This window comes from Zalophus californianus, chromosome X (assembly GCF_009762305.2).
Source record: "Zalophus californianus isolate mZalCal1 chromosome X, mZalCal1.pri.v2, whole genome shotgun sequence".
Taxonomy (NCBI): Eukaryota; Metazoa; Chordata; class Mammalia; order Carnivora; family Otariidae; genus Zalophus; species Zalophus californianus.
Window position 1 is genome coordinate 87,492,704 of NC_045612.1, and position 26,754 is coordinate 87,519,457.

Genomic DNA, 26,754 nt, shown 5'->3' on the forward strand with positions numbered 1-26,754 from the left:
AAAACAATGGGACCAAGAGGCCATCTCAGGAAACCCAATTCCAGCAAGAGTATTTATTTCCTCTGTAACCCCTACCACCCCATTTCACTTATACCCAAATGCAACCAAACTTTGAGCTGGAGAGGTCTACTCTTATGGCAACTGCTGCCTACCCCCAACTACTTTCCTAAAAGTCTCCCCCCTTTCTTGATCTTCCATTTTTAGTTTGAAAACTGGGTTGAGCAAGGAAAAAACACGTATCAGTTGTTTTCATGTTTCAACTTTTTAATCAGCTCCGTGGACATCCTAAAATGCTAAATGAGACACAACAGAATATTTTTTCTTCCAGTACTAAAAAAAGGACATTCACAGTGAGTATTTTAAGAAATTTCTGTATACTTAGGGTGGTGACCTTGAATAAAAAAACCCACCTCTAATTACTTTGATTTCTTGTACTTGCATTTGGAAATTTCTTCCTAATCATGATAAACATTGTATACAGGCTTTTAAATGCCTATTTTTTTAAAAGCAGTCTGAACAAACATTTTTTGCCATGATCAGTAATCCTGAGAGTCCAAACTGAAAAACTGGTGAAAGGAAAAAATACCCAGACTCTATAAACGTCCCAGGATTAGTATTTAAAAGGGAGAAAATTTTAGAAAACACATGGAGCTTTCTAAAAGGTCTTTGTGACAAGCTACCTTGGGAGCTCAGTTCAAAAATAGAAGTTGATGTACTAAAACAGATGTGTCAGTGCAGCTCCAAAAATCTTTATAAATACAGCCATTTGGAAGGATGATCCTGGACCAGAAGTTTTATTCCTTGTGTATCTGAGAACAGTAAGAAGGGGGAGAATTGTAATGTTGGGAAGGCAGAGGCACACATGCTCACCTCCCAGGGTTGATAAGGATTGCTGAGCAATGCCGCTTCATCTCCTCCATGCCCAGCAAGAGATTACAAGGGAGACAAGTTTTTAGACATCCCCTCCCAACAGCAGACTAGCTCTGACAGGCACCTGAGAGCAAAGGAGGCCTAGGAATGGTGTCAGGTGGGCCAGGTGAACTAAGTGCAGGCAGGAGGAAAGGTTGAGTGGAACATGACAGGGCTGGTGGACAGAGGTCCGCTCAGTGGCAACATCTAAGCCTCACCTACATTAGGTGCACATGCCTCATCTCAGTTGTCGTAATTGTCTCTGTAATTTCCTCCTGAGTAGCGGTCATAACCACCCTGGCTTCTGGGAGAAAACAGACACAGCAGTTAGCACGGATATATCCTAGACACCTTAGTATTAACAACCATACGCACACAAAAAAAAAAAAAGCCATACGCATTTACACATCCTATCGTGTTCTGTATGTTATTATACGTACTTTAACGTGTAAAACAGATGTATCAAACATGCAGTACAGAAATCACGTAATTACATGACATGTAACTCACATACAGCACATTAAACACTAACAATATAAACATAAAACCAACTCGACACGATAAACATGTTATTACCATCTACCATATTACAACTTCATTAACTTACAATTTACTAGTGCGTTATACAGAACTCAAAACGTACTGAGTGACATACTTAAAGTTCCATTATAATTTGTAAAAGCTAACACTAACACCAAAATGAGATATGTATGAACTCTTAGGCAGCTGAGCTCTTAAAAAGAAAGCAGCACCACCAGAGTACCCCAATCCCTTGGCTACCCACCTGCCACCATAGTCTCTGGACCTTCCATATCCATACCCATATCCTCCAGGTCGACTGTCATATCTGCCACTCCCATAGCCCTGGTCCCCACCACCTACAGCAAATTAAGAAAAAGTTTATAGGCAGCTGCCCAGATGTAAGTCACTAATAAGCCACTTTCCCCCATATCCAAACTTACCACTGCACTTACCTCTAGAGTAGCTGCGACCACGCCCATGGGCCCCAAAGGCACCCCCTCTAGTTCCCCTGGCCGACTTGCCTGCGTGATCCACACGGATCTGGCGACCATCCAGAGACTACGTGTGGGGAGACACAAGGAGGATGGGTTAGTGGTCAAACAGGGCAGTAGTTAAGGGAAGAATGGGTAGGGCAGGTGGGCAAAAGAGCCCAGAAACTGCTGCTGGGCACCAGGTTCTGGGTGCCACGTTCGAGAACAAGCTCCTTTGACCAGAATGGTTTTATCAGGAGCTACAGAATCCCACAAAATGACCTAAATCCACCGTGTTCCCCCTGCTACTACTTACATCTTGACTGAACTCAGGCTGAGTTCTCCTCCCCACTCCTATAAGCTGCCCCACTATTAGGGCTAGATAGACACCTCTCTTGGTTTGAGACTTCAGAGTCCATCCCAGAAGACTCACGAGGTCCTCTCCGGGCCAGGCCCGCAGGTCTGCAGACTCTACTACCTAAGCCCAGGGCAGGTCAACCATCCACAGGTGGCTTCTCGGCCTCATGCAGGACCAGTCGTCGCCTCCCAGGCAGCCCGGCTCTGTCTGCCGCTGCCCTCCACCCCCTAGAACAGAAGGCAGTCATGCTCCTGTGAGTGGGCACTGCGGGGTTTGGTGGCCGCGCTGCCCCTAGCAGACACAGAGGGAAAAACAGAAAGAATGGTGGAAGTGGCAGATGGGGGCAGGGCCCCTATGTAGGTAGGAGACCTCACCTCTCCATTCATGGCTCTCATTGCATCTGAGGCATGCTCTGGATTGGTGAAGGTGATGAAACCAAAACCCCGGGATCGCTGAGTCTCCCGGTCCTTGACAACGACCACTGGATAAAAGAGAGAATGTGGGTAAGAAGAACATAAGTGACAAAGGGTGTCAGATAGAGGACGGACCCCCTCCCACCAATCCTCAATTGAAAAGTTACGGGGTTCTCGTAAGACTACACCTTAGACCTAGGAACAGAAAAAGGAATATGTGAAAGCCTAGGGTCCTGATTTTTCTCCTTCCATTTCTTGAAACGTAAGGGCCCCAGACTTTCACCAATACCCAGATCATCATACATCTGGCCCATGTCTCACCCTCGGAAATAGGACCGAAGCTGCTGAAGTGGTCTTCCAGAGCCTGCTCATCGGTGTTGAAGTTGAGCCCTCCCACGAAAAGCTTCCCTTCTTCAGAAGACATGGCAGCGAATTCGAGGACTGCTGAGAGAGTACGAAAAGGGGTGGGAGAAACCGTGGAGATGAGAGAAAAAAGCAGGAGCAAGAAAGGATTAAGAAATTAAAGACCACAGAAAGAAAGAAACGAAGAGGCGACTGCAGACCAAAAAGAAAAGCAGAAAAGGCGGGAATTGGAGGTGCCGCATCAGGGAGGCAGCCATTTGGGGGCGACCTTCGCGCATGCCCATATCATCATCACCACCACGCCCGTCATTTTGTGCCGCTGCGCAAGTCCAGAACACCCTCGCGTTCTCTCTGCTCCCGCAGAGTAAGATGGCGGCGATCACGTGGGGGGGGGGGAAGGGCGCCCGCAAATCTCGGCTGTCGCGCGGTCACTCCCGCCACCGACGTCGCCAGTCCTTCCCAGCATTCCTCGCACTCAGATATAAGGCGCCAGCCTCCCACCAACAGAAAAGTGTCACCTCTCAGCACGGGACCCGCCCACTCGGGAGAAGCCCAAGCCTACGTGTCAGAAGCCGCTGCTCTCCCCACTCGCGCACCTAGCTCCTGGCCGGCGCGGCGCACATCAGTGAGGCGAGAAGCAGCCGGTTCACAAGACATGTGCTGCTTACCTGCAAATTAAGCAAAAAGACCAGAAGAAGAGCTACGGTCGAGGAGCGCAGAGACTGGGAAGATTGCCGCGCGGGAAGACGCTTGATAAAGCGTACGTAGCGTACACGTCACGAAACGTCCCCCCCGCGCGCACCAGCGTTCATGCTTATTGGCTGAAGCCAGCAAGGGGGGTGGGAGGAAGGGACGGCAGAGGAAACGGACCAATAAGCTCAGCATGCTTCCGGGAATGGAGGCGAGCCTTGTGCGGTTGGTGCACCCTGGGGTCGTCTACGTTCGCTGGCCCAACCATCTTCTCACTTATGCGCATGAACCTTTTCGCTCTCACGCCCCTTTCCGGCCCTGACATCACCCCGCCATCCTTGACGTCATATTCCCCCATTGGTTCTGGCGTCTTCCTCACCGTCTCAGTCATTTTCCTGTAGGTCCCCAAGACGTAATTACTGCAACCTCCTTCACCTCCCAGTCCTCTCATATCCCTCAAGGGCCCGATGTTTTATTCCCCACTTTCCCTGTCGTCCTAACCCTTCACAGTCCTTAACGTCAGATCCTGCATTTTCTCAGTGTCTGATGCCGATCCCTACATTTTCTTCCCTGCCCAGCATCTAGCCGCCTGTTCTGGGATCCTTTTGCCTGGCGTCATTCCTTCTCATTTCTGACTTCAGCCCTCCTCCTTATCTGACAGCCTCCTGAAGCCAGTCTCTTGATTTCCCTGCCAGTAGACTGCCCGAGATGCTTTCTACAAAACAGGATGCTCCAATCTTCAGAGGGAGTAAATTCCAATCCACAGAACAAGGGTTCCTGAGCCCTTGATCCACAGAAAAGACTTTCACAGTACACAGTGGACTTACCCAAAGCAAGGAGGGGCTGAGCTCACTGCCCACGATTTGGTCTTGTCCAGCTTTCAAAGGGTGTCTAAGCTCCCCGTCAAGGAAGACTGGGTTAGTCCGCTCTCAGAAACTCTACATTTCTTATCCATAGGATGGACTTGTCCAGCTTTCTAAGGGTCAGCCCTCCAAATACAGACTAGATTTGTTAACTTTCGGAGTACACAATTGTATGCATCCACAAAATGAACTTGTCTGACTTTTGCCATATCCAGGCCTCCTATGCCCAGGATGGACATGATTAGATTTCACATTGTGCATATGCATAATGGTCTTAGGTAGCCTTTGGAGAATCTGAGCCCCCATGCAAAAAAGAAGTACGCGCTTGCCTCTCAAAGTGTCTGAGCTCTGATCATACCCGACAGTTCATGACACATCCTCATTGTTGTTCCATGAAAAGCCCCTCATTTTATTTATTCTCTTTTAATCCTGCACCCAACTTTTGTTCTCTTCCTTCCACAGCTAACCATTTTATTGGGTTTAACGTGTACTTTTTTCAACCTTTCTTTCCTGATAAATGTATTTAAAGCTACAGGTTTCTTGTGTTAACTGATCTTGCTGTGTCCTACAAATTTTGCATGTAGTGTTTTTATGTTATTTAGTTGTAAATATTTCCTTTTTTAACATTTTTTTAAAGATTCTTATGTATTTATTTATTTGGGATAGAGAGCATGGGGGCGGGGGGAGCAGGGCAGGGAGGGGCAGAGGAAGAGGGAAAGAGAGAATCCCAAGGAGAATCCCCACCAAGCATGGGGCCTTATGTGGGGCTCAACACTTGGACCCTGAGATCATGACCTGAATCATGAAATCAAGTGTCGGATGCTTAACTGACTGAGCCACCCAAGCATCCTTATTTATTTATATTTTAAAGTAAGCTCTATGCCCAACATGGGGTTTGAACTCTCGACCCCAAGATCAAGAGTCCCATGCTCTACGGACTGAGCCAGCCAGGTACCCCTAGTTGTAAATCTTTTTTTTTTTTAAAGTTTTATTTGAGCGGGAGAGGAAGAGAACAAACACAGGGAGGGGCAGAGGGAGAGAAAAACTTTAGCAGACTTCTTGCTGAGCTTGGAGCCCTACTCGGGGCTTGACCTCAAGACCCTTGACCTCAAGACCTCAAGATCCCTGAGCTGAAACCAAGAGTCAGATGCTTAACCCACTGCACCACCCAGGGCCCCCTTTCTTTTTTAAATATTTTTATTTATTTATTTATTTATTTATTTATTTATTTAGATTTATTTGAGAGAGAGTGAGTGCATGAGCAGGGGGGAGAGGCAGAGGGAGAGGGAGAAGCAGACTCCCCGCCGAGCAGGGAGCCCAATGCGGGACTCGATCGGAGGACCCCAAGATCATGACCTGAGCTGAAGGCAGATGCTCACCCAGATGCTGCTTAGTTGTAAATATTTCTAAAGTTCCTTTATGATTTCTTCTTTCATCTAAGGGTTATTTAGTAATGTTAGTTTCCAAAGATTTTTTTTTTTTTAGCTTTTTGCTGTGCTAATTTCATTGTATTATGGTCAGAGATAATGCTTAATATTGATACTTTCGAATTCACCGAGGCGTTAGTGCCCTAACGTGGTCTATTTTTGTAACTGTTTAAGTGTAAGCATAAAAGTAGTCTTCTCCAGGGGCGCCTGGGTGGCTCAGTCGTTAAGCATCTGCCTTCGGCTCAGGTCATGATCCCAGGATCCTGGGATCGAGCCCCGCATCGGGCTCCCTGCTCAGCGGGAAGCCTGCTTCTCCCTCTCCCACTCCCCTTGCTTGTGTTCCTGCTCTTGCTCTCTCTCTCTCTGTCAAATAAATAAAATCTTTAAAAAAAAAAAGTAGTCTCCGTTTGTTAAGTGTGGGTTATATAGGAATGTGTTCTTATATATATATGTTAATATATAAATCATATATATTATGTATTATATATTATACATATATATGAAATATCAAGCTTAAAAATGTGTTGTTCATGGGTGCTTGGGTGGCTCAGTTGGTTAAGTGTCTGCCTTTGGCTCAGGTCATGATCCTGGGGTCCTGGGATCGAGCCTGTGTCAGGTTCAGTGCTGAGCAGGAAGTCTGCTTCCTGCTTCTCCCTCTGCTCCCCCCACTTGTGCGCTAATAAAAAAATCTTAAAAAAATTTATTGTTCAGTGCTCCTTAGGTGTATATGTTTGTGGTAGACATATCTTCCTGTCAATGAGTGTATGTCCTTCTTTGTCTTTTGTGATCTTAAATTTTATTAACTATTGGGATGGCTATCCCAGCTTTCTTTGGGCTTTTATTAATGTGCTCTATCCCCTCTTCATCCTTTCATTTTCAACATTTCCCAATCTTTGCGTGGGTGTTGTTGGACCTTTTTTTTTTTAATCCATTGAGGGTCTCGGTGTTCTAAATTTTTTTTTTTGATGTCGTGTTCCATGATTCATTGTTTGCATATAACACCCAGTGCTCCATTCAATACGTGCCCTCCTTAATACCCATCACCAGGCTAACCCATCCCCCCACCCCGTTCTAAATATTTTTTGTGATTGCTATTTATAGTAAAACTTCTGACATCCCATTTCATATTCTCCATTTATAGCATTTTTCTGTTCCCTTTTTTCCTATCATACTCACACCTAATATTTTCTTTAGGTCCCTTTTATATCACTTGTTCTGGTTTTATATTCTACTTTTATCTCTTACTTATTGTATTTACTTCAAATTCTTCATGTGTGTCCCAATACTTCTGCTTTGGATATTATATGTCACCCGGTATGGTAGCCAGCCTCCAATATAGCACCTGATGATCCCTGCCTGCTGGTATTCACGTCCTGTGTAGTTCCTTCCCATGTTGTCCTAGGGTTGGTCGGTGTGACCAAGGAAATATAGCAGTAGTGATGATATGTCATTTCTGAGGTTGAGTTATAATAGATGCTACAGTTCCGTCTTGCTCATGGTCTCCTGCCTGCTTGTTGGGACCACGTGTTGTGAGGAGCTCTGTGGAGAGGCTCAGGTGGTGAAAAACTGAAGCCTCCTCCCAACAGCCTCCTGAGTGGGCCATGTTGGAGGTGGGTCCTTTAGCCAAGCGGTCATGTCTTCAGTCCTGACAACTTGCCTGAAACCTCAGATGAGACTGAGTCAAAACCACCCAGCTGAGTGGCTCCCAGATTCCTGACACTCCAGAAACTGAGAAAATAAATGTTTGTTGTTTTAAGCTGCCAAGTTTGGGGATCATTTGTTATATGGCAGTAGATACCTAATACCTCCAGTTTAATTTTCTCTGGAGGCGGTTATGCTGCCCCGGTGTCTAGTCGTTTCGGTGGTGAGCTCATGTTCCCCGGATGGGAGCAGCTACTGTGGCATGTACAATGTATTGAGGGAAGGCTGAAGGCCAGACTGGACTCTGCTAAACCCCCAGGAGTTCAAAGTGTAAAGACACGGGGCGCCTGGGTGGCTCAGTTGGTTGGGCGACTGCCTTCGGCTCGGGTCGTGATCCTGGAGTCCCGGGATCGAGTCCCGCGTCCGGCTCCCTGCTCGGTGGGGAGTCTGCTTCTCCCTCTGACCCTCTTCCCTTTCGTGCTCTCTATCTCTCGTTCTCTCTCTCTCAAATAAATAAATAAAATCTTTAAAAAAAAAAAAGTGTAAAGACACGGGTGGGGAGATGAGCCAGAGGGTGGGCAGCCCCGGGCACCACAGGAGAGCTACCACTCTCATCTGCTAGTGCACCGCTTGGCAGTTCCTCTGATAGGAGTTTCTTCTTTAAACTCCAAGAGGAGGCCATCTCCCTAAGTGTCACCAGCAGCCCTGGTGTCTGGAGGGGGGCGGGTGGGAGAATGATTGCCTCTGGCTGCTCATTTCCTCCCCTCAACAGGGTTCTTGCTGCCCTGATAGTAGCCCCCCCGCCACCCCGACAACTGTAAGTGGTTTGGATGATGTCTGCAGTGAGGGGCAGACAAGGACCTTCCCAACACGACATGGGGGAGAGGTTAAGAGCCAGAATTTAAAGCTATCCTGTATTTGCTGCCTTCAGCCATTGCCACTCAAAATGTAGGCCATTTAGAGACAGCCTTCCATTTTCCCATAGGTCTCCATAGCTGTGCTGCGGTTTCTGGAACTCACATTTCCCTCTGTAGTTTCTCCAGGGTTGCTTTTGGGCAAGGGAGTCAGTGCCTTGTGCTGTTTGCCACTATGGCAGGAACTAGAAGCCCCAAGTATTCTCGGGGACTAATAAGAGGTTTCTGCCCTTCAGCGTCTCTGAGCTTCCCAGTCACAGAAAGGACTCCTTTGACCCTCAGAGGTCCCAAGCTGCCATACACAGAATTGACGTGTTTGGCCCCTCAAATATCTGAGCTCATCAATCACAGAATGCACCCAGAGGGTATCAGCTGGTGCCTGATAAAGGGGCCAGTTCAGGTCCTCAGAGGGCCAGATACCCTCTTATCTTGGACGGCCCTTGGATGGGATGTGTGTGTCTGAGCACCTTTCCGTACTCATTAGACCGGTAGCCTTGGAGTACCCTGGACACAGGATGGTCTTGTCCTGCTCTTCCAGTGAAGCGAGCCCTCATCGGAGGAGTGGTCAGCTTCCCCTCTAAAACTGGGGCACGATGGGAACCTTTTAAGGGTTTCTCTCCAGCTTCATATGGCATTCTTGGGGGAGACAGATGAGAGGATGGCTGCCCCAATGCCTCTCATCTCTGTGCCTAGTGCAGCAGCAACTTCCGGCCAGAACCTGGTATAGCCAGGCCATAACCTGAAGGAACCCAGTTACCTAACCCATCATCTGCCATCTTTGTGGAGAACGGCACCTGGCCCATGGAAGAATCCACCTTCTGAGAAGGTAAGTGGGGAAAAGGGTCTTCTTTTGATCATTATCTTCCCAGTAAGTAGGTGACATCTTTTAGGGCCTGAGTTTTATCAGTACTTGATTTGTGTGCCAACATAAGTGGGATGGAGAAGGCTAAGAAATGGTTTCTGTTGCTAACATGGTTAAGACAGGCCCTCATGAGCTACAGACCCAAGTTAGGGCTTAGAGCCCTAGACATGGCAAGGCCACCGTCCCTCGAACTGGTCCCAGAGCAAGTGATAAGAATAGGCACCTCAAACCCCTGCCCAGGACCGCCAGCATTAGTGCATGAGACTCACAGGGGAGGGTCTGGATCCTAGAAATGGTGACACGTGGAATGGCAGAAGTGGCTGGCCCAACATTTCTAAGTAGCCTGTCTGTGTAATGAGACTTGCCCTTTTGGAGTCAGGAACTCCCTCTCTCATGCCTCATTTGGGGACCTGTCCTGAAAACGTCCATTCACAGCCATAATCCAGACCCTTACCGGCAGGCAAATGTACCACAAAATGGCCTCAGGCCTCCCCCAAGCAGTCCTCGACCTGCGCTCACCTTCTAGAACCAATTCTCAGCACCCACTCTCCTGCCACTGGGGAAGCGGGGGCCACCCTCCACCATGTGAGGCGTTTCCACTCCCTCAGGGCAGGAGCCCCTGGGGACTCCTGTCTATAACAAAACCCAGAGAGAGGGCAGAGAAATACACAGACCACAGTGACCTTCATGTGTGCAAAGTCCAGTTGTTAAAAACAATACAACATAAACTGAGAAAGGAGGCCGTGGCCTCCATGGACCAGTGCCAAGGCAGAGCCCCATACTCTCAGACCTGGGGAGAAAGGGGCCTGCACTCCAACAGGTTGAGGGCTGGCAGGCAGGGAGCTGGGGTCTCGTGTAGGCCCCCGTGGTAAAGAACAGAGGTCTGGTGGGGCTCGTGGTGGGCTGCAAGGAGCCTGATTACGACGGGGCTGTGGCCTCGGCCCCCTCCTCTGAGTCCCACACCTCTGACTGCAGGTAATCAGCGAAGAGAGCCTTGGCCCGGCGAAGGACGCGCCCCAGGTGGTGTTTTCGCACAAGGCGGTCAAAGTGCATGGCCAGCTCGTTGTAATCTAGCCCGTTGCGCATGATGTGGTCGCGGTGCTCCAGCAGGATGGCAAGGCAGAGGAAGAGCATAAATGGGTTCCCTCGGCCAAATTCCTGGGGCGGGGGCAGGCCCAGTGGGGGTGGGGGTGGCAGGGACTTTCCAGGTTCTTGTGGGGAGCCCAACTCTGGCATCAAGGGGGATCCCGCAGCCACATCACCAGCGGGAGAGGCCTCTTGGGTGGATGGCGGAGATGAGGAGGATGGGGAATCAGGGCGGGAAGAGGAGGAGAGTGGGTCTGAGGAGTTCAACAAGGGCTCGGAGAGGGACTTGGAGCTGATGAGGGCAGCTGGGTGGGGCAGCTGGACCAGAGGGTCCCTCCTGGAGCCCGTGTTATCCCTGAGTTGCTGGAGGTCATCCAGACTGGCTTGTCTCAGGAGACGGCCCCCGCCACCAGGCCCCTGGCCGGTCGTCACTAAGTGGTCAACAGCATCTTCGAAAGCACTGCCCCCTCCCCCAGCAGGCCTCAGCATGTGCCTCTGTCGCATGGGCCGCCCCCTGTGGCCACTGAAGCCAGGGTCTGCCACTTGGCTGGGGGGTCCGACGAGCTCTACCTCATGTTCAGGAGGATCGGGGGGCAGCGAACTCCAGGTGACCTCGAGCATGCGGAGGGCATCGTCAAAGGCAAACTCGCGCTTGAGTTCCAGCAGCAGCCAGCGGTAGCAGAAGAACAGGTCGTCAGCACCGGCTTCTTGTAGGTACTGGTAGAAGTCAGGGTCGGCATGTCGTAGCAGCAGCTTGAGGTGGGCAAACTTGGTGGCCATGGCGCGGCCATCAGGATGGAAGTTCGCGGCCAGGCGCTTCATGATGCCACAAAAGCAGACGAAGGCATGGCCTTCGTGGTCCATGACGGCAAGGATGGGCGAGGCGAGGTCGCTCATGCCCTGGCAGTAGGACACCTGCGGGTGGGTGACGGCGTAGGTGGTGAGCAAGTCGTGCAGTGCCCGCAGGTGTGGGCCGTCCTCGGGCCCTGCATAGTAGGGGTGGGCCCGGTCCGTCCGCAGCACATCCTTGAGGACTGTGCTGCGGATGAATTCCAAGTCTTCAGGGCTCGCTCGTTGTGCCCACTCACTCTTGAGCTGTTCATACTCGCGACTCTTGCGTTTCATGTAGTCCATCCGCTCGCGGCCCGTCAGCCCATCTGGGTACACGTTCAACAGGTACCGCCACACCACCTGGCCACGGACAAAAGGGATAAGGCTGAGGTTCTACAAATGAGCCACCACATCCCAGTGGCTATCCGTTGCCACCCACCCTGCTGCCTTGGGGCCTTTGTCTTCCTTCGGAAAAGTCGGCCTTTCCTCCTCTGCCTCCCAGCCCCTCCTGAAGGAGAGCTGGCTGTCCTGGAATGGCGCCACGCCATCCCGTGACAGCGTGGTCCGCTGCCTGTGTCTCGTGAGCTAGTCATGGACTGCAGGAGTGAGAGATCCGATGAGTGACCGAGGAGGCTCACCTTTCGCAGGGAGGGCTCCACACCACCGTGATAGATCCGCAGGCGCAACTCCTCAGGGCGGGAGAGCTGGCCCTCGTGGTTTAGGTATGTGTGAAACTCGGCATCGCTCAGGGGAGGCTTGAAGGGCTTGACATCTTCCCCATATGACCAGCTTAGCACCTGCTGGACCTTAGACAAGGTGCGGCCCACCTGTGAAAGAAGGAGGGAGAAAGGCCACCAGTCAGCTGGGCAGGCTACGGGCAGGTGCCAACCAGCATGCTCAGAATCGGGGGTGCCAGGTAGGCCTGCCCTCCCCCTGCAGCCGGCCACAGGGGTCCCTGAAGCCACCTGAGAGAGGATAGACTGTGTGAAGGGCAGGGCAGCTGTCGTGAGCGATGACCTTTTCTCAGCCAGTAGCACGTCAGAACCAATGACATCCTTGGGGCTGATTATGTCCCAGTCTTCCAGCAGAGGGCCTAGGCACACAGAATGACATGTTACAAGAACAGGGTGAGAGTCCCACACCTCAGAGCTGGGTTCCTCTCCTACCAAGGCCAGGCCACCACCACCGCACCCCCCGCCGGGGCAATGAATGACTCCCGCTCTCTCTTCCCATGTCATCTAAATCAGGCAAAACATAAAACCGTGAATAATTCTTTTGTGGTAACTGTCCCACAAAATGGCTCGGCAGACTCTAAGCAGTACTTTAATGGTATAAAGTAATAGTTATTGTGGGGCGCCTGGGTGGCTCAGTTGGTTAAGCCACTGCCTTCAGCTCAGGTCATGATCCTGGAGTCCTGGGATCGAGTCCCGCATCGGGCTGCCTGCTTCTCTCTCTGACCCTCCCCCCTCTCATGCTCTCTCTCTCTATCTCATTCTCTCTCTCAAAAAAATAAATAAAATCTTAAAAAAAAACCCAAACCGAAATTAAAAAAAAAAAGTAATAGTTATTGAGCACTTACTATGTGCCGAGCACTGTGACAAGGGCTTCCCTTTATGCCAGGAAGTGTTCTGAGCCGTTTGCAAATACTGACTCATTTAATATTCACATCCTTTCTATAAGTTGGGCACGATTTTTTTTTAAGATTTTATTTATTTGACAGAGAGAGACACAGCAAGAGAGGGAACACAAGCAGGAAGAGTGGGAGAGGGAGAAGAAGGCTTCCCACGGAGCAGGGAGCCTGATGTGGGGCTCGATCCCAGGACCCTGGGACCATGACCTGAGCTGAAGGCAGATGCTTAAACCAACTGAGCCACACAGGTGCCCCTGGGCACTATTTTTTTAAAAGATTTTATTTATTTATTTGAGAGAGAGAGAGAGAGGGAGGGAGAGCACCAAGGGAGAGAGAGGGAGCAGCAGATACCCCACAGAGCAGGGAGCCTGATGCGGGGCTCGATCCCAGGGCCCCAAGATCATGACCTGAGCTGAAGGCAGATGCTTAACAACTGAGCCAACCCAGGCATCTGGCACCATTACTACTAGTACTACTACTATTATGATTATTATTTTTAGAGATTTTATTTATTTATTTGATACAGAGAGACACAGCGAGAGAGGGAACACAAGCAGGGGGAGTGGGAGAAGGAGAAGCAGGCTTCCCGCCGAGCAGGGAACCCGATGTAGGGCTCGATCCCAGGACCTTGGGATCATGACCTGAGCCGAAGGCAGACGCTTAATGACTGAGCCACCCAGGTGCCCTATTATTATTATTATTATAAATATTTTTATGTCTAAGTAACTGCCACACACCCAACATGGGGCTTGAACTCACAACCCCAATATCAAGAGTCACATGCTCCGCTGACTGACCCAGCCAGGCGCCTCCAGTTAGGCACTATTATTAACACCATTCTTTCTATGAGGAAATAGGCACAGTCAATATAAGAGAGTTGCCTGGGGCGCCTGGGTGGCTCAGTTGTTAAACGTCTGCCTCCGGCTCAGGTCATGGTCCCAGAGTCCTGGGATCGAGCCCCACGTCAGGCTCCCTGCTCAGCGGGAAGCCAGCTTCTTCTTTTCCCGCTCCCCCTGCTTGTGTTCCTTCTCTTGCTGTCTCTCTCTCTCTCTGTCAAATAAATAAAATCTTAAAAAAAAATAAGATAGTTGCCTAAGGCCTCATAGCTAAGCAAGTGAAAGAACTAAATTTGAAGCCCAGGCCCAAAGCTCGAGAGCCCAAACTCTTAATCTTATATTCACGCTAGTCTCCATCCCACAACTGGTACAGGTTACCATATCATTCTCATTTTGTAGATGATGACAAAAAAGGTTGGGACAATTAACAGTCAGCCAAGATTCTACAGCTGGGAAATGGTAGGGCTGGCTAGATCTGTACCTTGTTTACCTTACTCCAGAGCCCAGACATATTTTAAGGAGAGGTATTTGTGGAACAGCAATTTCGTGTATCTTACACAGAGGAAACAGTGCTGTCGTCACTCTACCCAGTTCTGGCCCTTGGAACATCAGCAGAAGTCTATCCCTTCCCTCTCTTCCTTACTTGCCCTCACATCCTTTCTTCCCACCTCAAATGTGATGTGATGGCTGAAGTGACAGTGGCCACGTGCAGGGAAGTTTGAGAGACTTATTAAGAGATGTCAGCCCCGGCACCACAGAGCTGCTAAGATGACAACAGCAATGTCCAGTGGATTTCAAGCTCTGCTATATGAAACAAATCAGCTTTGTTTAAGCCATCGTCATTTGCAGGCCGATGCTGTCCCTAAGCAGCCTGTCCATAGAGTCCACTGTACCTTCTCCCACAGAGCCGAGGGAGGAGCAAACCCTAGGCCATATTTGGATGTCACTGCCTCTCCCTGGATGTCTCATAGAGCACTGAGAACCTACAGAGTCCAAAAGGAGAGCCAAAGATCCACTCTGGACGTGACCTCCTCCTCTGCTCCTCTATCTGTTCATTTGCTTGAGCCAGAAACCTGAGAGACGTCCTTGCCGCCTCCCACTCTCTCAACTCCCAGGGCCAAACTGTCGCTAAGCCCCATGGCTTCTGCACGCAAAACATACTTCGGTTCCACCTCTTCTCTCATCTCTGCCTTGTCACCTGAGCCACCACATCTCTCACCTGAAACTGCCTCTTTGCTCCTCTCCACTCTCTCCCAACAGCTGCCAGAGTGGTACTTTGGAAAGAAAGTATATACTTTGGAAACAAAGTATGAAAACACTTAACAGGCAAAAGAGAGAAGGTCAAACTAATGGTCTGAAAGACCAAATAGAAGAACCCCTTCAAAGTACAGAGCTAGAGCTTGATGATTTGAGTGAAAATGTAGAGATACCCGGAAGACAAGTCCAGGAGACTTAAGATGCAAGTAGTGCTGTTCCTCAACTCTGGAAGCAAGAAGACAGTGGCTTGCTGCGCCCATGGAGCACTGTTAGGAAAGCCTTGAGATGCAAGCCCCCCCGCCCAGCCAAGACAGTACATATCTATCGTAGCCAAAGAAAGACATTTTTGATCATTGGAGTACATCCAATCCATGCATCTTGTTGGAAAACAAGAAGTTCTCTAAGCAAATGACTCCTGAATGACTACCAGGGCTCCAAGTGGGGAAAGGCAAAAGGGAGGGTAAATGGCGACAGGCCACAAGTTTTTAATATGTGTAGTTAAACATGAAATGACAAAGGTACTGTGATTGGGAGTTTGTAGGATTCCTGAAACATAAGTGAACTACTATAAAGAAAATATGACAGCCTGGAATTTAAAAAGAAATTACTATCTATCTATCTATCTATCTATCTATCTATCTATCTATCTATCTATCTATACAAAAAGAAATTACTACCTAACCAAAACCCAGAAGTTAAAGGTTAGGGATCAGAGTAAAAATAAGAATTAAAAGTGTTCTGAAGCTTCCATTTCAAGGGCCTGGGAGGGTGGGAGAGACTGGAGGGAAAAAGATTTCACTGTCACTTGCTTAAGAAAACATAAATCCTAGTATGGGGTTTTTGTGAGAGACATACCTAAAACTAAGTGACAGAGAAAGGCTGAAAGCTGAAGAAACCTAAAGGTATTCCTGGCAAACACCAACAAACAGAAAGCAAGCACAGCCATGTGAATGTCAGAAAAAGCACCGCTCGAGGCCAGAAGTATTACAGGAAAAGAAAGACATTCTATATTGATTAAAAAAAGAGAGAACCCATAAATAGGACGGGCAAGGGATTTCTATAAGCACAAACTCATCCAGTGGCAAAGCCTGATCTGAACTGCCATAAGACTATATAAAGTCTTTATATAACCTACTAAGCGTGAATGCGTACACATTTCCCTGGAGAAGCATCCAAATGTCTCATTATGGGGTGCCGTCCCAGGCCCTACTTGTGGTATTACATAATAGATGCTATGCATACTACATTTTCCTAAAATTGTCAAACTTCCCAAACCCTAAATTAATACATAAATTCTGTGCAATGCCAATCAGAAATCTAATGGGGTTTTTCCTGGAACTGGATAAAAACTATTTTAATGATTATATGGAAGAATTCACATTTAAGAAGAGTTAAGAAAAAAAAAAGAGCCAGGAAAAGAACAGTGGGAGGATGGCAATGCTTGCCTTATTAAAATTAACCACAAAACCACGGTGATAAAAATATGGTGTTAGCACAGCAATAGACAAATGGAGTCAACCGGTGGAATGTGGTAAACAGCCCAGAAATAAATCCCAAGTACACACGGGAACTCAGTGTATGATAAGAGTGTCACTTCAAATCAGTGTAAACATGGTGGTTCTTTAATAAATGATCCTGGCATAACTGTTTATCTGGAATTTTTTTGAAGAACCAGGTGTACTTATCACAATGTTCACAGCATAGAGATTTATATGTAAAAAAAGAAAATAATAAGCACATTAGAAGAAAACGTAGGAGAATATTTGCATAAGCTTGGGGATGGGGAAGATGTTCCAAAGTAAGGGGAGATACTCAAATCATAAAGGAAGAGAGAGGTATTATGTATAAGACTGCATACAGATTATAGTTTTCAGTAGGACAAAAAAAAAAAGACACTGTAAGCAAAGTCATAAAACAAATGATAAGCTGGGAAAAAATGTTTGCAGTACATATGACAGAAAGAGGATTCCATATCCCAGCTGTACACAGTGGTTGAAGGTCTAGGCTGGGTGATCTTCCATCTGTAGAGGTGGCAGAAACGGGCTTCTTCCCAGAAAGAGGGACTGGCTGTCCACGTTGTCACAACAAGCCTGTTGCTTTCACAGTCATGAACATGATCACAAGAACATCATTAATATTTATAATGACAGCCGCATCTATTGGATACTTAAGAGTCTGAGACCATTTATGTTAAACACATACCATTTGTGTATATATACAAATACAAATATACTTATGTTTATATGTGGATAAATATGTGTGCTTGTACGAATAAGTAAAGGAACTGCAAAATTACACATCAAGCTAATCAAAGTGGTTCCTGTAGGGCAAAAGGGTAGGGGATCAAGATTAGGCACAGTGCAGGGTGCCTGGGTGGCTCAGTCAGTGAAGCGGCTGCCTTGGGCTCAGGTAATGATCCCAGGGTCCTGGGATTGAGCCCCGCATCGGGCTCTCTGCTCAGCAGGGAGGCTGCTTCTCCCTCTCCCTCTGCCCCTCTCCCCAGGCTCCTGCTCCCTCTCTCAAATAAATAAATTTTCTTTTAAAAAAAGGTTAGGCACAGTGGTTCCAGGAGACTTCAGTACTATTTGAAATGTTTTCATTTTTCATAAGGAAAAATTTTTTTTATTTTTTTTAATTTTTTTTAAAGATTTTATTTATTTGACAGAGAGAGACACAACGAGAGAAGGAACACAAGCTCGGAGAGTGAGAGAGGGAGAAGCAGTCCCCCCGCCGAGCAGGGAGCCCGATGTGGGGCTCCAACCCAGGACCCTGGGATCATGACCTGAGCCGAAGGCAGACGCTCAACGACTGAGCCACCCAGGCGCCCCAGGAAAATTTATTTACTAGGTAACTAAAAAGTTAATTTCTTTAAAAAAATGCAACTTAAATCAAATTCCCATTAGGATTTTAATGAACTGATAGGCTAATTCTATTAGATGAAAAGAACAGTAAGTGCACAAGAATATTTAAGAAAAATTTTTAAAAAGGAAAACATTAAAATCTATCATAAAGCTATGTGATTGAAACAACATGAACTGGTTTGGCTTTAACAAAGAGATCAACTATAAGAAGACCAGGAATTCAGACGAATGGCAAAGACAGATAGCCAGAGATAGGAACTTCTGCCAGAGTAGCCCTGTGTGCTTAGCTCAGTCACTTAACTAATTGCCCAAGCCTTGGTTTCCTCACCTGCAAAATAGACACAGTAGCACTGTTTCAGTAAAGAAATCAAATCTGTGCAGGGACGCCTGGGTGGCTCAGTCGTTAAGCATCTGCCCCTGGCTCAGGTCGTGATCCCAGGGTCCTGGGATCAAGTCCCGCATCGGGCTCCTTGCTCAGCAGGGAGCCTGCTTCTCCCTCTGCCCCCTCCCCTTGCCTGTGCTCTCTCTCTCTGATAAATAAATAAATAAATAAATAAATAAAAATTTCTTTCTTTCTTTAAAAAAAAAAAGGAAAGAAATCAAATCTGTGCAGCTAATAAACATGAAGAAAACCCCAACTGCATAAGAACTGAGAGGAATGCAGGGACGCCTGGGTGGCTCAGTGGGTTAAGCGTCTGCCTTCAGCTCAGGTCACAATCCTGGGGTCCTGGGATTGAGCCCCGCATCAGGCTCTCTGCTCAGCGGGCAGCCTGCTTCTCCCTCTCCCTCTGCCACTCCCCCTGCTTGTGCTCTCTCTTTCTCTCCGTCAAATAAATAAATAAAATCTTTTTTAAAAATTAAAAAGAACTGAGAGGAATGCAAATAAAGCAGAGAGACGGACCCTTCTCAATTTGACAAAAAGACATTTAAATGTTATTTTTTTAGAGAATCAACTTTCCAGTTATTGATGAGTCCATTCTTTTCCTACTGTTCTCTCATTTACTACATTCCTGCATTTGGTAAACAAACCTGTTTCTGTCTTTTGCCCATCTCTGTCACTATCTTTCTCCCTGACTCCAGTTTTTCTCTCCCTCTCTCCACCTCCTGCTCTTTTTCTCAAGGCTGCCAATCTTAACAAGCCCACAATTTCATAGAATCAAATGGTTAAAAGCAAGGAATCTGGAGCCACCATCTGGGTTCAAATCCTGCTCTTGCGCTTACTGTCTGTGTGACATGCGCAAGTCCTGTTCCCCTCTCTGGGCCTCGGTTTCCTCAACTATAACATAGGGATGACCATCATGCCTACCCTGTAAGGTTGTTTTGACAATCCAATGAATAAATATTACATGTGTAGAATGGTCCTAAGTGTTCAACATATATTAGCTATTTATATGTTACTATGACGTTCATAAAAGACCTCAGTCATTCCAAATGAGTATATGAATTCCCTGAGGCTGGGAACCATGTTTTCCACTCCACGACTTTTATTATTTATTTTTTAAGATTTTATTATTTTTTAAAAAGATTTATTTATTCATTTTAGAGAGAGAGACAGGGACAGAGTGGAGGGAGGGGCAGAGGGAGAGAATCTTCCAGCAGACTCCCCGCTGAGCATGGAGTCCAATGTGGGGCTCGATCCCATGACCCATGAGACTATCACCCGAGCCAAAACCAAGAGTTGGACGCTTAACTGACTGAGCCACCCAGGCGCCCCCAAATTTTATTTGTTCGTCTGAGAGAGAATGAGAGGGAGAGAAAGCATGAGCAGGGGAAGGGGCAGAGGGAGAGGGAGAGGGAGAAGCAGACTCCTCGCTGAGCACAGAGCCCAAGGCAGGGCTCGATCCCAGGACCCTGGGATCATGACCTGAGCTTAACTCAGTTAAGCAGCCAGCTCTTGATTTCAGCTCAGGTCCTGATCTTGGGGTCCTGGGAATGAGCCCCACTTCGGGCTCTCTGCTCAGCGGGGAGCCTGTTTCTCTCTCTCCCTGCCACTACCCTGCTCATGCTCTCTCTCTCTCTCTCTCTGTCAAATAAAGAAATAAATTTCAAATCTACAATAAAGTTAAAAAGATGAATTCCGGGGCGCCTGGGTGGCTCAGTTGGTTAAGCAACTGCGTTCGGTTCAGGTCATGATCTTGGAGTCCCGGGATCGAGTCCCACATCGGGCTCCCTGCTTCTCCCTCTGACCCTCTTCCCTCTCATGCTCTCTATCTCTCATTCTCTCTCTCTCAAATAAATAAATAAAATCTAAAAAAAAAAGATGAATTCAGAGGGCACATTCTGCGTGGAGCACTGGGTGTTATGCACAAACAATGAATCATGGAACACTACATCAAAAACTAATGATGTAATATATGGTGATTAACATAACAATAAAAAATTTAAAAAAAGATGAATTCATTGAATACCCATACATCCTTCATCTAGCTCCCCTAATTATTCACATTTTTTGCCACACTTGCTTCATCTTGCTCTCTCTCTATAGATACATATTGTTTTTTTTCAAAGATCTATTTACTTATTTCAGAGAGAGAGCAAACGGGTGGAGGGTCAGAGGGAGAGAGAATGCTTGGGCAGATTCCCCACTGATCGTGGAGCCCGACGTGAGGCTGGATCCCAGGACCCTGAGATCATGACCTGAGCTGAAATCAAGAGCTGGCTGTTTAACTGAGTTAGCCACCCAAGTGCCCCAATACATACTATTTTTTTGCTGAATTATTTGCAGACATCATGACACTTTACCCCTTAGTACTTAACTGTTTTTCCCAAGAACAAGGATATCTTCCTTCAATAACCATGATACCATTACAATACCCAGGACATTTAACACTGATACAATATTATCATCTAATGTATGGTTTGTAATCAAATTTTTGGGCCCATGTCTTAATTTATCTGTGTGCTCCCAGGGACCAACACAGGTAAGTGTCAGGGAACAAATATGAGAAGAGAGGAAGTGGCTGAGAGATCAAGGGAACAATGAATGAGTGAGCAAGAGTACAAACAAATATGAGTGCATGATGAATGAATGAATGAATGAATACAACCATCATTATTATAATCAGCATTATATAGTTAGGTGTTATTATAATGGGAACATACAATACTACATTTCCATTGTTATGCTGCATTATATAATTATAACTTGTATTACTAGATTATATAATAGTAAATATAATATAAGTTATTGTTAGAACTAATATTTTTTTAATATTTTTATTTTGGGCGGGGTGAGGCAGGGGGGAGAGAGAGAGAGAATCTCAAGCAGACTCTGCAGTGAGCGCAGAGCCCAACACAGGGCTCGATCTCACAACCCTGAGATCATGACCTGAGCCGAAACCAAGAGTTGGATGCTCAACCGACTGAGCCACCCAGGCTCCCCTAGAGCTAATATTTTTTGAGCATTCACTATGCAGCCATGCATTGTTCCAGGCATTTTACGTGAATTTCCCTGCTTAATCCTCACGATGGTCCTAAGATACCATTATTTCTACTTTACAGGTAAAGAAATCGAGGCCCAGTGGCCAAGCTAGGATGTGAACCTAGGATACCTTCTTCCTTTCAAGCCCACTGAGAGGGAGTGTATTGTAAGGGGGTGAAGTCATCCCCTGGGGAAAGGGTGCGGCCCAGAGCAGTGCCCCCAGGGCGCCAGGTACTCACTGTCCTCGGTGGGCCGAATGTCTACCCGCAGCTGCAGGTAAGGTTTGGAGGCTGTGGTGAAGGCTGTACTGAGGTCCCAGTCAGAAAGGAGTGAGAGGTAAGTTTCCTGCCCCAGCCGATCCCGGCCCAGGTAGCTGATGCCAAAGTTCTTCTTCCTGTACAGAGGAGGTGTGGCAGCTCTCAAGTGCCCCCAGTGCCCTGGAGGCCCCAGGGACAGTTTCCACAAAAAGCCAGGAAAGGCAGAGATGATGCTGAACAACTCTGCTATGTGTTGGGTACTGTGCCAAGGATTTTGGGCTGCCTGAGGTCAGATGGTTTACCTCTACTTTGTTACACAAACACAGAAATGGGTACACACCTGCTTATATCTAGAGGGCACACTGAACACTTAAAATGTTGATCCCCTCTAGGGAGGGTGACAGGGTAGTTGAGGGATAGAAGTGGGAAGAAAGCAGCCTTCCTGCTGCATAAAAAATAAAGCAAGCTGTGTGTTTGTTATTTTTCAGAACAAAAAATGTTTATGCAAAAAAGTCAAATAACAACTAAGAATTTGTTCCTCAGATACACTTGAGCAATTGTGTGATGAAGTATGTGGTGTAACTACTGTAACCATGGAAACATCCTAAGTAGACATCACTTGTGTACTCTTTATTACTATATGCATGTATTCCTCCAAAATAACAACCACAACAAAATAAGCATCACACCTGTCCCCAAGAGACACCACTTTTCATCTATCAGGTCAGCAAATTTTCCAATGTTTTCTAGTAACCAGTGCTTCTGAGGGAAACAGGCATTTTATATGCTGCTGGGGAGATTGTAAATTGGCAAAAACCTGTCTGGAGAGCATTTTGGAAACATCCATTGAAATTTTAAAAAGCATACACCCTTTAACCCAGCAATACCACCGCTAGGAATTTATCCTATGACTAGATTTCCCCAAATATCCCAGGATATTCAAATGTGGCAGTTCACTGGGGGATTATTTGTAATAATGAAACAAACAACAAAAAAGCCCAACAACCACTGTTGAGGTAGGTGGCCCCATGGTCAGTCCCCCAGCATCCCATAACTCACCCATTCAAATCAAATGCTCGGATGAGGATGTGCTGTAAAACATCGAGTGAGGTGATCTGGGGGTCGACAGCAAAAGAGCGGAACTCAGGTGACAAAAAGCTCTCACACTTCTGGGGAGAGAAGACACAGGGTGGGCCATCAGGTGCCACATCACCACACTGAAGCGGAGTGAGGGATAGGAGGCAAGGTCAGACAAGGTGTGGGCAGGGGCACATGGAGGTGGGTGTTCTGGGTCATGGTTTTTGCTCTGAGTGAGGAGTAAGACTTGGAGGGTTCTGTGCAGAGGAGGAATGTGATCTGACTCGGGATTTAACAGGATCCTTCTGGCTGGTCCTAGAAGAACAGACTGTGGGGGGCAAGGGAGAAAGCAGCAGTCCAGTGAGGAGGAGGCTACTGCAGTGGTCCAAGCATCTAGTCCTTCTTCTTTGTTCCCTCAACAATGGTTGTCAGGATCACCATGTCCAGTCTGGCCCCCGTTAAATCAATACTCCATGCTGCATCAATTTAGTACATCTATCTACAATACTATCCTGCTTAAATCTCTTCAAAGGCAACCCCCGGGTCCCCAGAAGGTGGGCCTATAGGACGCTAGCCAGCCTCTCTTCAGTCAGCTTTTTTGAACTTTACACTCTGGCACCACCAAACTGCTGGAAGTTACTTTGAACACATCCTGGCTCCAGGACTCTGCCTGTGCTGATCCCCCTGTTTGTAAAGTCCTTCCCACTTTCTTCCAGCTGGCTTACCCAGAGCTTGGCCATCATCTCTTTTCTGAATTCCCAAACCCATTACCCTGAGGCGATCTGTTTACTTCTTTCCAGAATCTACCTTCTCACCAACACCAGTGCCACCACTCTAGTCCCAGCCACCATGACCACTTGCTGGAGCTATGGCAACAGCTTTCTTAGAATACATGGCAAAGGCCCTTCACAATCTGCCCCTCTTTTGCCTCATTGTTTTACCCCCTACCCACTCCTGCCCTTGCTCTCTCGCTCCAGCAATGTGGGAACCTAAGGTAACATGCCAAACTCATCCCCAGCTCCCAGCCTTTGCCCTTGCTGTTCTCTCTGCTTCCACTCTTCCTCCAATACACACAGGGCTGATTCCTTTTGTATTTGGGTCTCTGCTTCCTCAATACCTCTCTAGGGACTTCCCGCTACAACCTTGGCTAAAGTAACTCCCTAGTTCAGAAGCTTTTTCCTTATCTCCTCACAACATTCACCAGTGTCCAAAGCATCTCATTTATTTAGCTGTCTTCCCGACAAGCAGGTCAGCTCATCCTGGGTGAGACTGTAAATCTGCACACAAGCGCAGTCTCAATATACATGTTAATTGACTTCAGCACCTCCTTTTCAGACACCAACAGCCCCCCTCACTCCTCAGGACCTCACTCCTTAACTATTTAAGGCCCCTCCTCCAGCCCTATGGCCCCTCCTCTCTACCCATAATCTCCACCTATCCATTCCTTAGGCCCCCTACCCTTCCATCTTCAGTCCCTACGTCCTCAGGCCCTGCCCGGCATGTCCAGGTCCAGCCTCCGCCCCCCCCCCCGCTCGTCCCCACCACTATCACTCTGCCCTCAAGCCTCGCCCCTCAGGTTAACACCCCAGATCTCGGGTCCCGCCCTCCAACTTGGGAGAGTCACCGCCTTCCCCTCCCCTGGGCACCCCAGGAGGGCAGGCCGACCAACTGTCAGCCTCACCTTGACTCGGACCCGTACCACCTCTCGCTCCTCCTCCTCAGCCGCCGCCGCCTGGGCTCCCCCACCAGGTGGGGGCGCTCCAGAGCCGGCCAAATCCGAGGATCCAGAGGCCGACGCCATCCCGCCGCCACCCGCCTCAGGGCGACGGTTGACCGTTGCCCCCCACCTCTGTGCGCACTCCAGAGTACGGGCGCCCGCGGCCCCACCTTGCGCCCCGGCGCAGGCGCAGAGGGCGCTGTGCGACCCTGCCCCCCCATTGCCCCTCCCACCCAACACAGGGTGGAGTTGGCCTCTGCGCACGCGCTTGAGATACTGTTGCCAGCTATCCCGCCCCCAAAAGCGGTGCATTGTGCCTCATTTCCACCAGTGCGCAGCCGCCTACTGAGGTCCCATCTCCCCGAGCCTGCGGTTCGGTTGTCTTGGCAGCTCAATTCCCGATTCACCTACGCGTTACTGTGACGTTTTACTCAGGCGAGAGAAGTGGGCGGGGAAAAGAACCTGCTGTGCGATGACGTCAGGCCCCACATCCCGCCCCGAGTTCCCTCGTGCCTCTGCTTAACAGATGATGTCATCTATTTCAAAAGCCTGTGGCCCTTGCTTCAAATGAGTCCGCTGAATGGAAAATAATCCTTTTCCAGAATCTCTTAAAAATAGTTTCCACTTTGTGAAAATTCATGGAGCTGCACATTTATGACTTTTGCAGTTTCTGTCTGCATATTCCTTTTTAAAAAAAGACTATTTATTTGCGAGAGAGAGAGTGCATAAGCCAGGGGAAGGGGCAGAGGAAGAGGGAGAAGCGGACTCCCCACTGAGAAGAGAGCCTTACCGTGTGGCTCGATCCCAGGACCCCAGGATCATGACCTGAACTGAAGGCAGATGCTTAATTGACTGAGCCACCCAGGCGCCCCTGCATGATATCTTTCAATAAATAACTTACTAAAAACTATTTTTATGCTCTCTGGAGGTCCTAGCTTTTTAAGTTTGCCTTCATTTTATTTAATCCTCGCAACACGTTGAGGTCAGTCCTGTTATTAAACAGTGTATGTCTACTAAATATCAGCCGGATGATTGAACATTTTAGACTCCTTAAATCACAAAATACATGAAGGCATTCTACTCACTTCATTGCATACCCATCTGGTTTGGACAAAATACAGACTGCCCTTACAAGTGTAATTTCTAACAAAGGAGTCCTGTAAGATGCCTGGACTTGAGGGAACCTAGGTGGCTCAGTTGGTTAAGCAACTGCTTTCGGCCCAGGTCATGATCCTGGAGTCCCGGGATCGAGTCCCACATCAGGCTCCCTGCTCGGCGGGGAGTCTGCTTCTCCCTCTGACCCTCTTCCCTCTCGTGCTATCTCTCATTCTCTCTCTCTCAAATAAATAAATAAAATCTTAAAAAAAAAATGCCTGGACTAGAGTTATTATTGCAGTGTTGTATGAATGCTACTCTTAACATTAACTTTTTAGAGAAGTCTGCAATTCTATTTTGGTATCTTTTTTAAAAAAGATTTTATTTATTTGAGAGAGAGATCAACAGCACGAGCTGGGGTGGAGGGGCAGAAGGAGAGGGAGCAGCAGACTCCCTGCTGAACAGGAAGCCCAACTCGGGGTTTGATCCCAGGACCCCAGGATCACGATCCCAGCAGACACTTAATCAACTGAGCCACCCAGATGCCCCTATTCTGGTATATTTTTAAATAATTTGTTTCCTTGATATTAATATTAGATAGATGTCAATTTTTTAGATGGTATAGATAATGGGGACTTTTTTTTTTTTTTTTTTGAAAGCCAGAGAAGGATTTTTGGCACATTTCTTCCAACCCATGTGCTTGAGTAAACAACAATTCTTATGGCTCTGCTGGATTTTCCGAAGGAAATTAGAAATTTGAGAGTCTGCTTCTCATTACAATTAACATAGGGTGGGATGAACAAAACACTAGCCTGGAGTTCAATCCTGATGGCCCTGGAGCCCAGGTTTTAAATGGGGGTATAATGTGGTCAGATGCCTGTCTTGGTTGTGGAGAGGGCCTTAGATGGAAAGACTGCTTAAAATTGGAAGCAAGGAGACAAAAAAGGAGGTCCTTGTTATGACAAGTCCTGGGGAGAACTTTCTCTTTCATTTATTTATTCTTCCATTCAACAAATACAAAGTGTATACCAGGTGGTCTACATATATTAATTCATTTACTCTGCATAAAAATCCAATGAGGTAGGTACTCTAATTAGAATTTTACATGGGAGCACTGAAGGTCAGGGAGAAACATGCTCAAGGTCAAGGGGATAGTAAGTGGCACAGAGAGTAGGTGCAATGGACAGAAGGTGGCTGTGCCTGGCGTTGGCTTTAACAGTGAGGCATTTCTCAAAAGCTATACTGGAGGCTTGA

The 26,754-nt window shown here is 47.7% G+C and overlaps 2 protein-coding genes across 5 annotated transcripts; both read right to left on the reverse strand.

Moving 5' to 3' along the window:
* Window positions 1–243: 243 nt before the first annotated feature.
* On the reverse strand, window positions 244–3,854 carry RBM3 (RNA binding motif protein 3). Of its 4 annotated transcripts, none has more exons than XM_027608353.1 (7): window positions 3,704–3,848; window positions 2,994–3,116; window positions 2,634–2,740; window positions 1,884–1,989; window positions 1,694–1,787; window positions 1,128–1,210; window positions 244–809 (listed from the first exon to the last, which is right to left on the reverse strand). In XM_027608353.1, exons 2-6 carry the CDS (start codon window positions 3,094–3,096, stop codon window positions 1,153–1,155), a joined length of 468 nt encoding a protein of 155 aa, XP_027464154.1. In that variant the 5' UTR covers window positions 3,097–3,116; window positions 3,704–3,848; the 3' UTR covers window positions 244–809; window positions 1,128–1,152. The 4 variants fall into 4 exon arrangements, with proteins under 4 accessions (XP_027464154.1, XP_027464150.1, XP_035581478.1 ...); XM_027608349.1 differs by having other exon boundaries at window positions 1,128–1,213; window positions 3,704–3,847; XM_027608350.1 differs by having other exon boundaries at window positions 644–809; window positions 1,128–1,213; window positions 2,994–3,113; window positions 3,704–3,854.
* Window positions 3,855–10,103: 6,249 nt separating this feature from the next.
* TBC1D25 (TBC1 domain family member 25) lies at window positions 10,104–24,788 on the reverse strand. The gene is made up of 6 exons (XM_027609294.2): window positions 24,370–24,788; window positions 22,671–22,780; window positions 21,594–21,748; window positions 12,315–12,442; window positions 11,988–12,176; window positions 10,104–11,709 (listed from the first exon to the last, which is right to left on the reverse strand). Exons 1-6 carry the CDS (start codon window positions 24,715–24,717, stop codon window positions 10,351–10,353), a joined length of 2,289 nt encoding a protein of 762 aa, XP_027465095.1. The 5' UTR covers window positions 24,718–24,788; the 3' UTR covers window positions 10,104–10,350.
* Between the last annotated feature and the right edge of the window lie 1,966 nt (window positions 24,789–26,754).

Coding starts and splice junctions, on each gene's coding strand:
- RBM3 (XM_027608349.1), bottom strand. CDS start 3,096: ATGTCTTCTGAAGAAGGGAAGCTTTTCGTGGGAGGGCTCAACTTCAAC. Junction 2,741..2,993: donor CTTCGGTCCTATTTCCGAGG/GTGAGACATGGG, acceptor TCTTTTATCCAG/TGGTCGTTGTCAAGGACCGG. Junction 1,990..2,633: donor TGAGAGCCATGAATGGAGAG/GTGAGGTCTCCT, acceptor CCCCACACGTAG/TCTCTGGATGGTCGCCAGAT.
- TBC1D25 (XM_027609294.2), bottom strand. CDS start 24,717: ATGCACCGCTTTTGGGGGCGGGATAGCTGGCAACAGTATCTCAAGCGC. Junction 22,781..24,369: donor TGGTACGGGTCCGAGTCAAG/GTGAGGCTGACA, acceptor TTCTCTCCCCAG/AAGTGTGAGAGCTTTTTGTC. Junction 11,710..11,987: donor TGGAGCCCTCCCTGCGAAAG/GTGAGCCTCCTC, acceptor GTCCGTGGCCAG/GTGGTGTGGCGGTACCTGTT.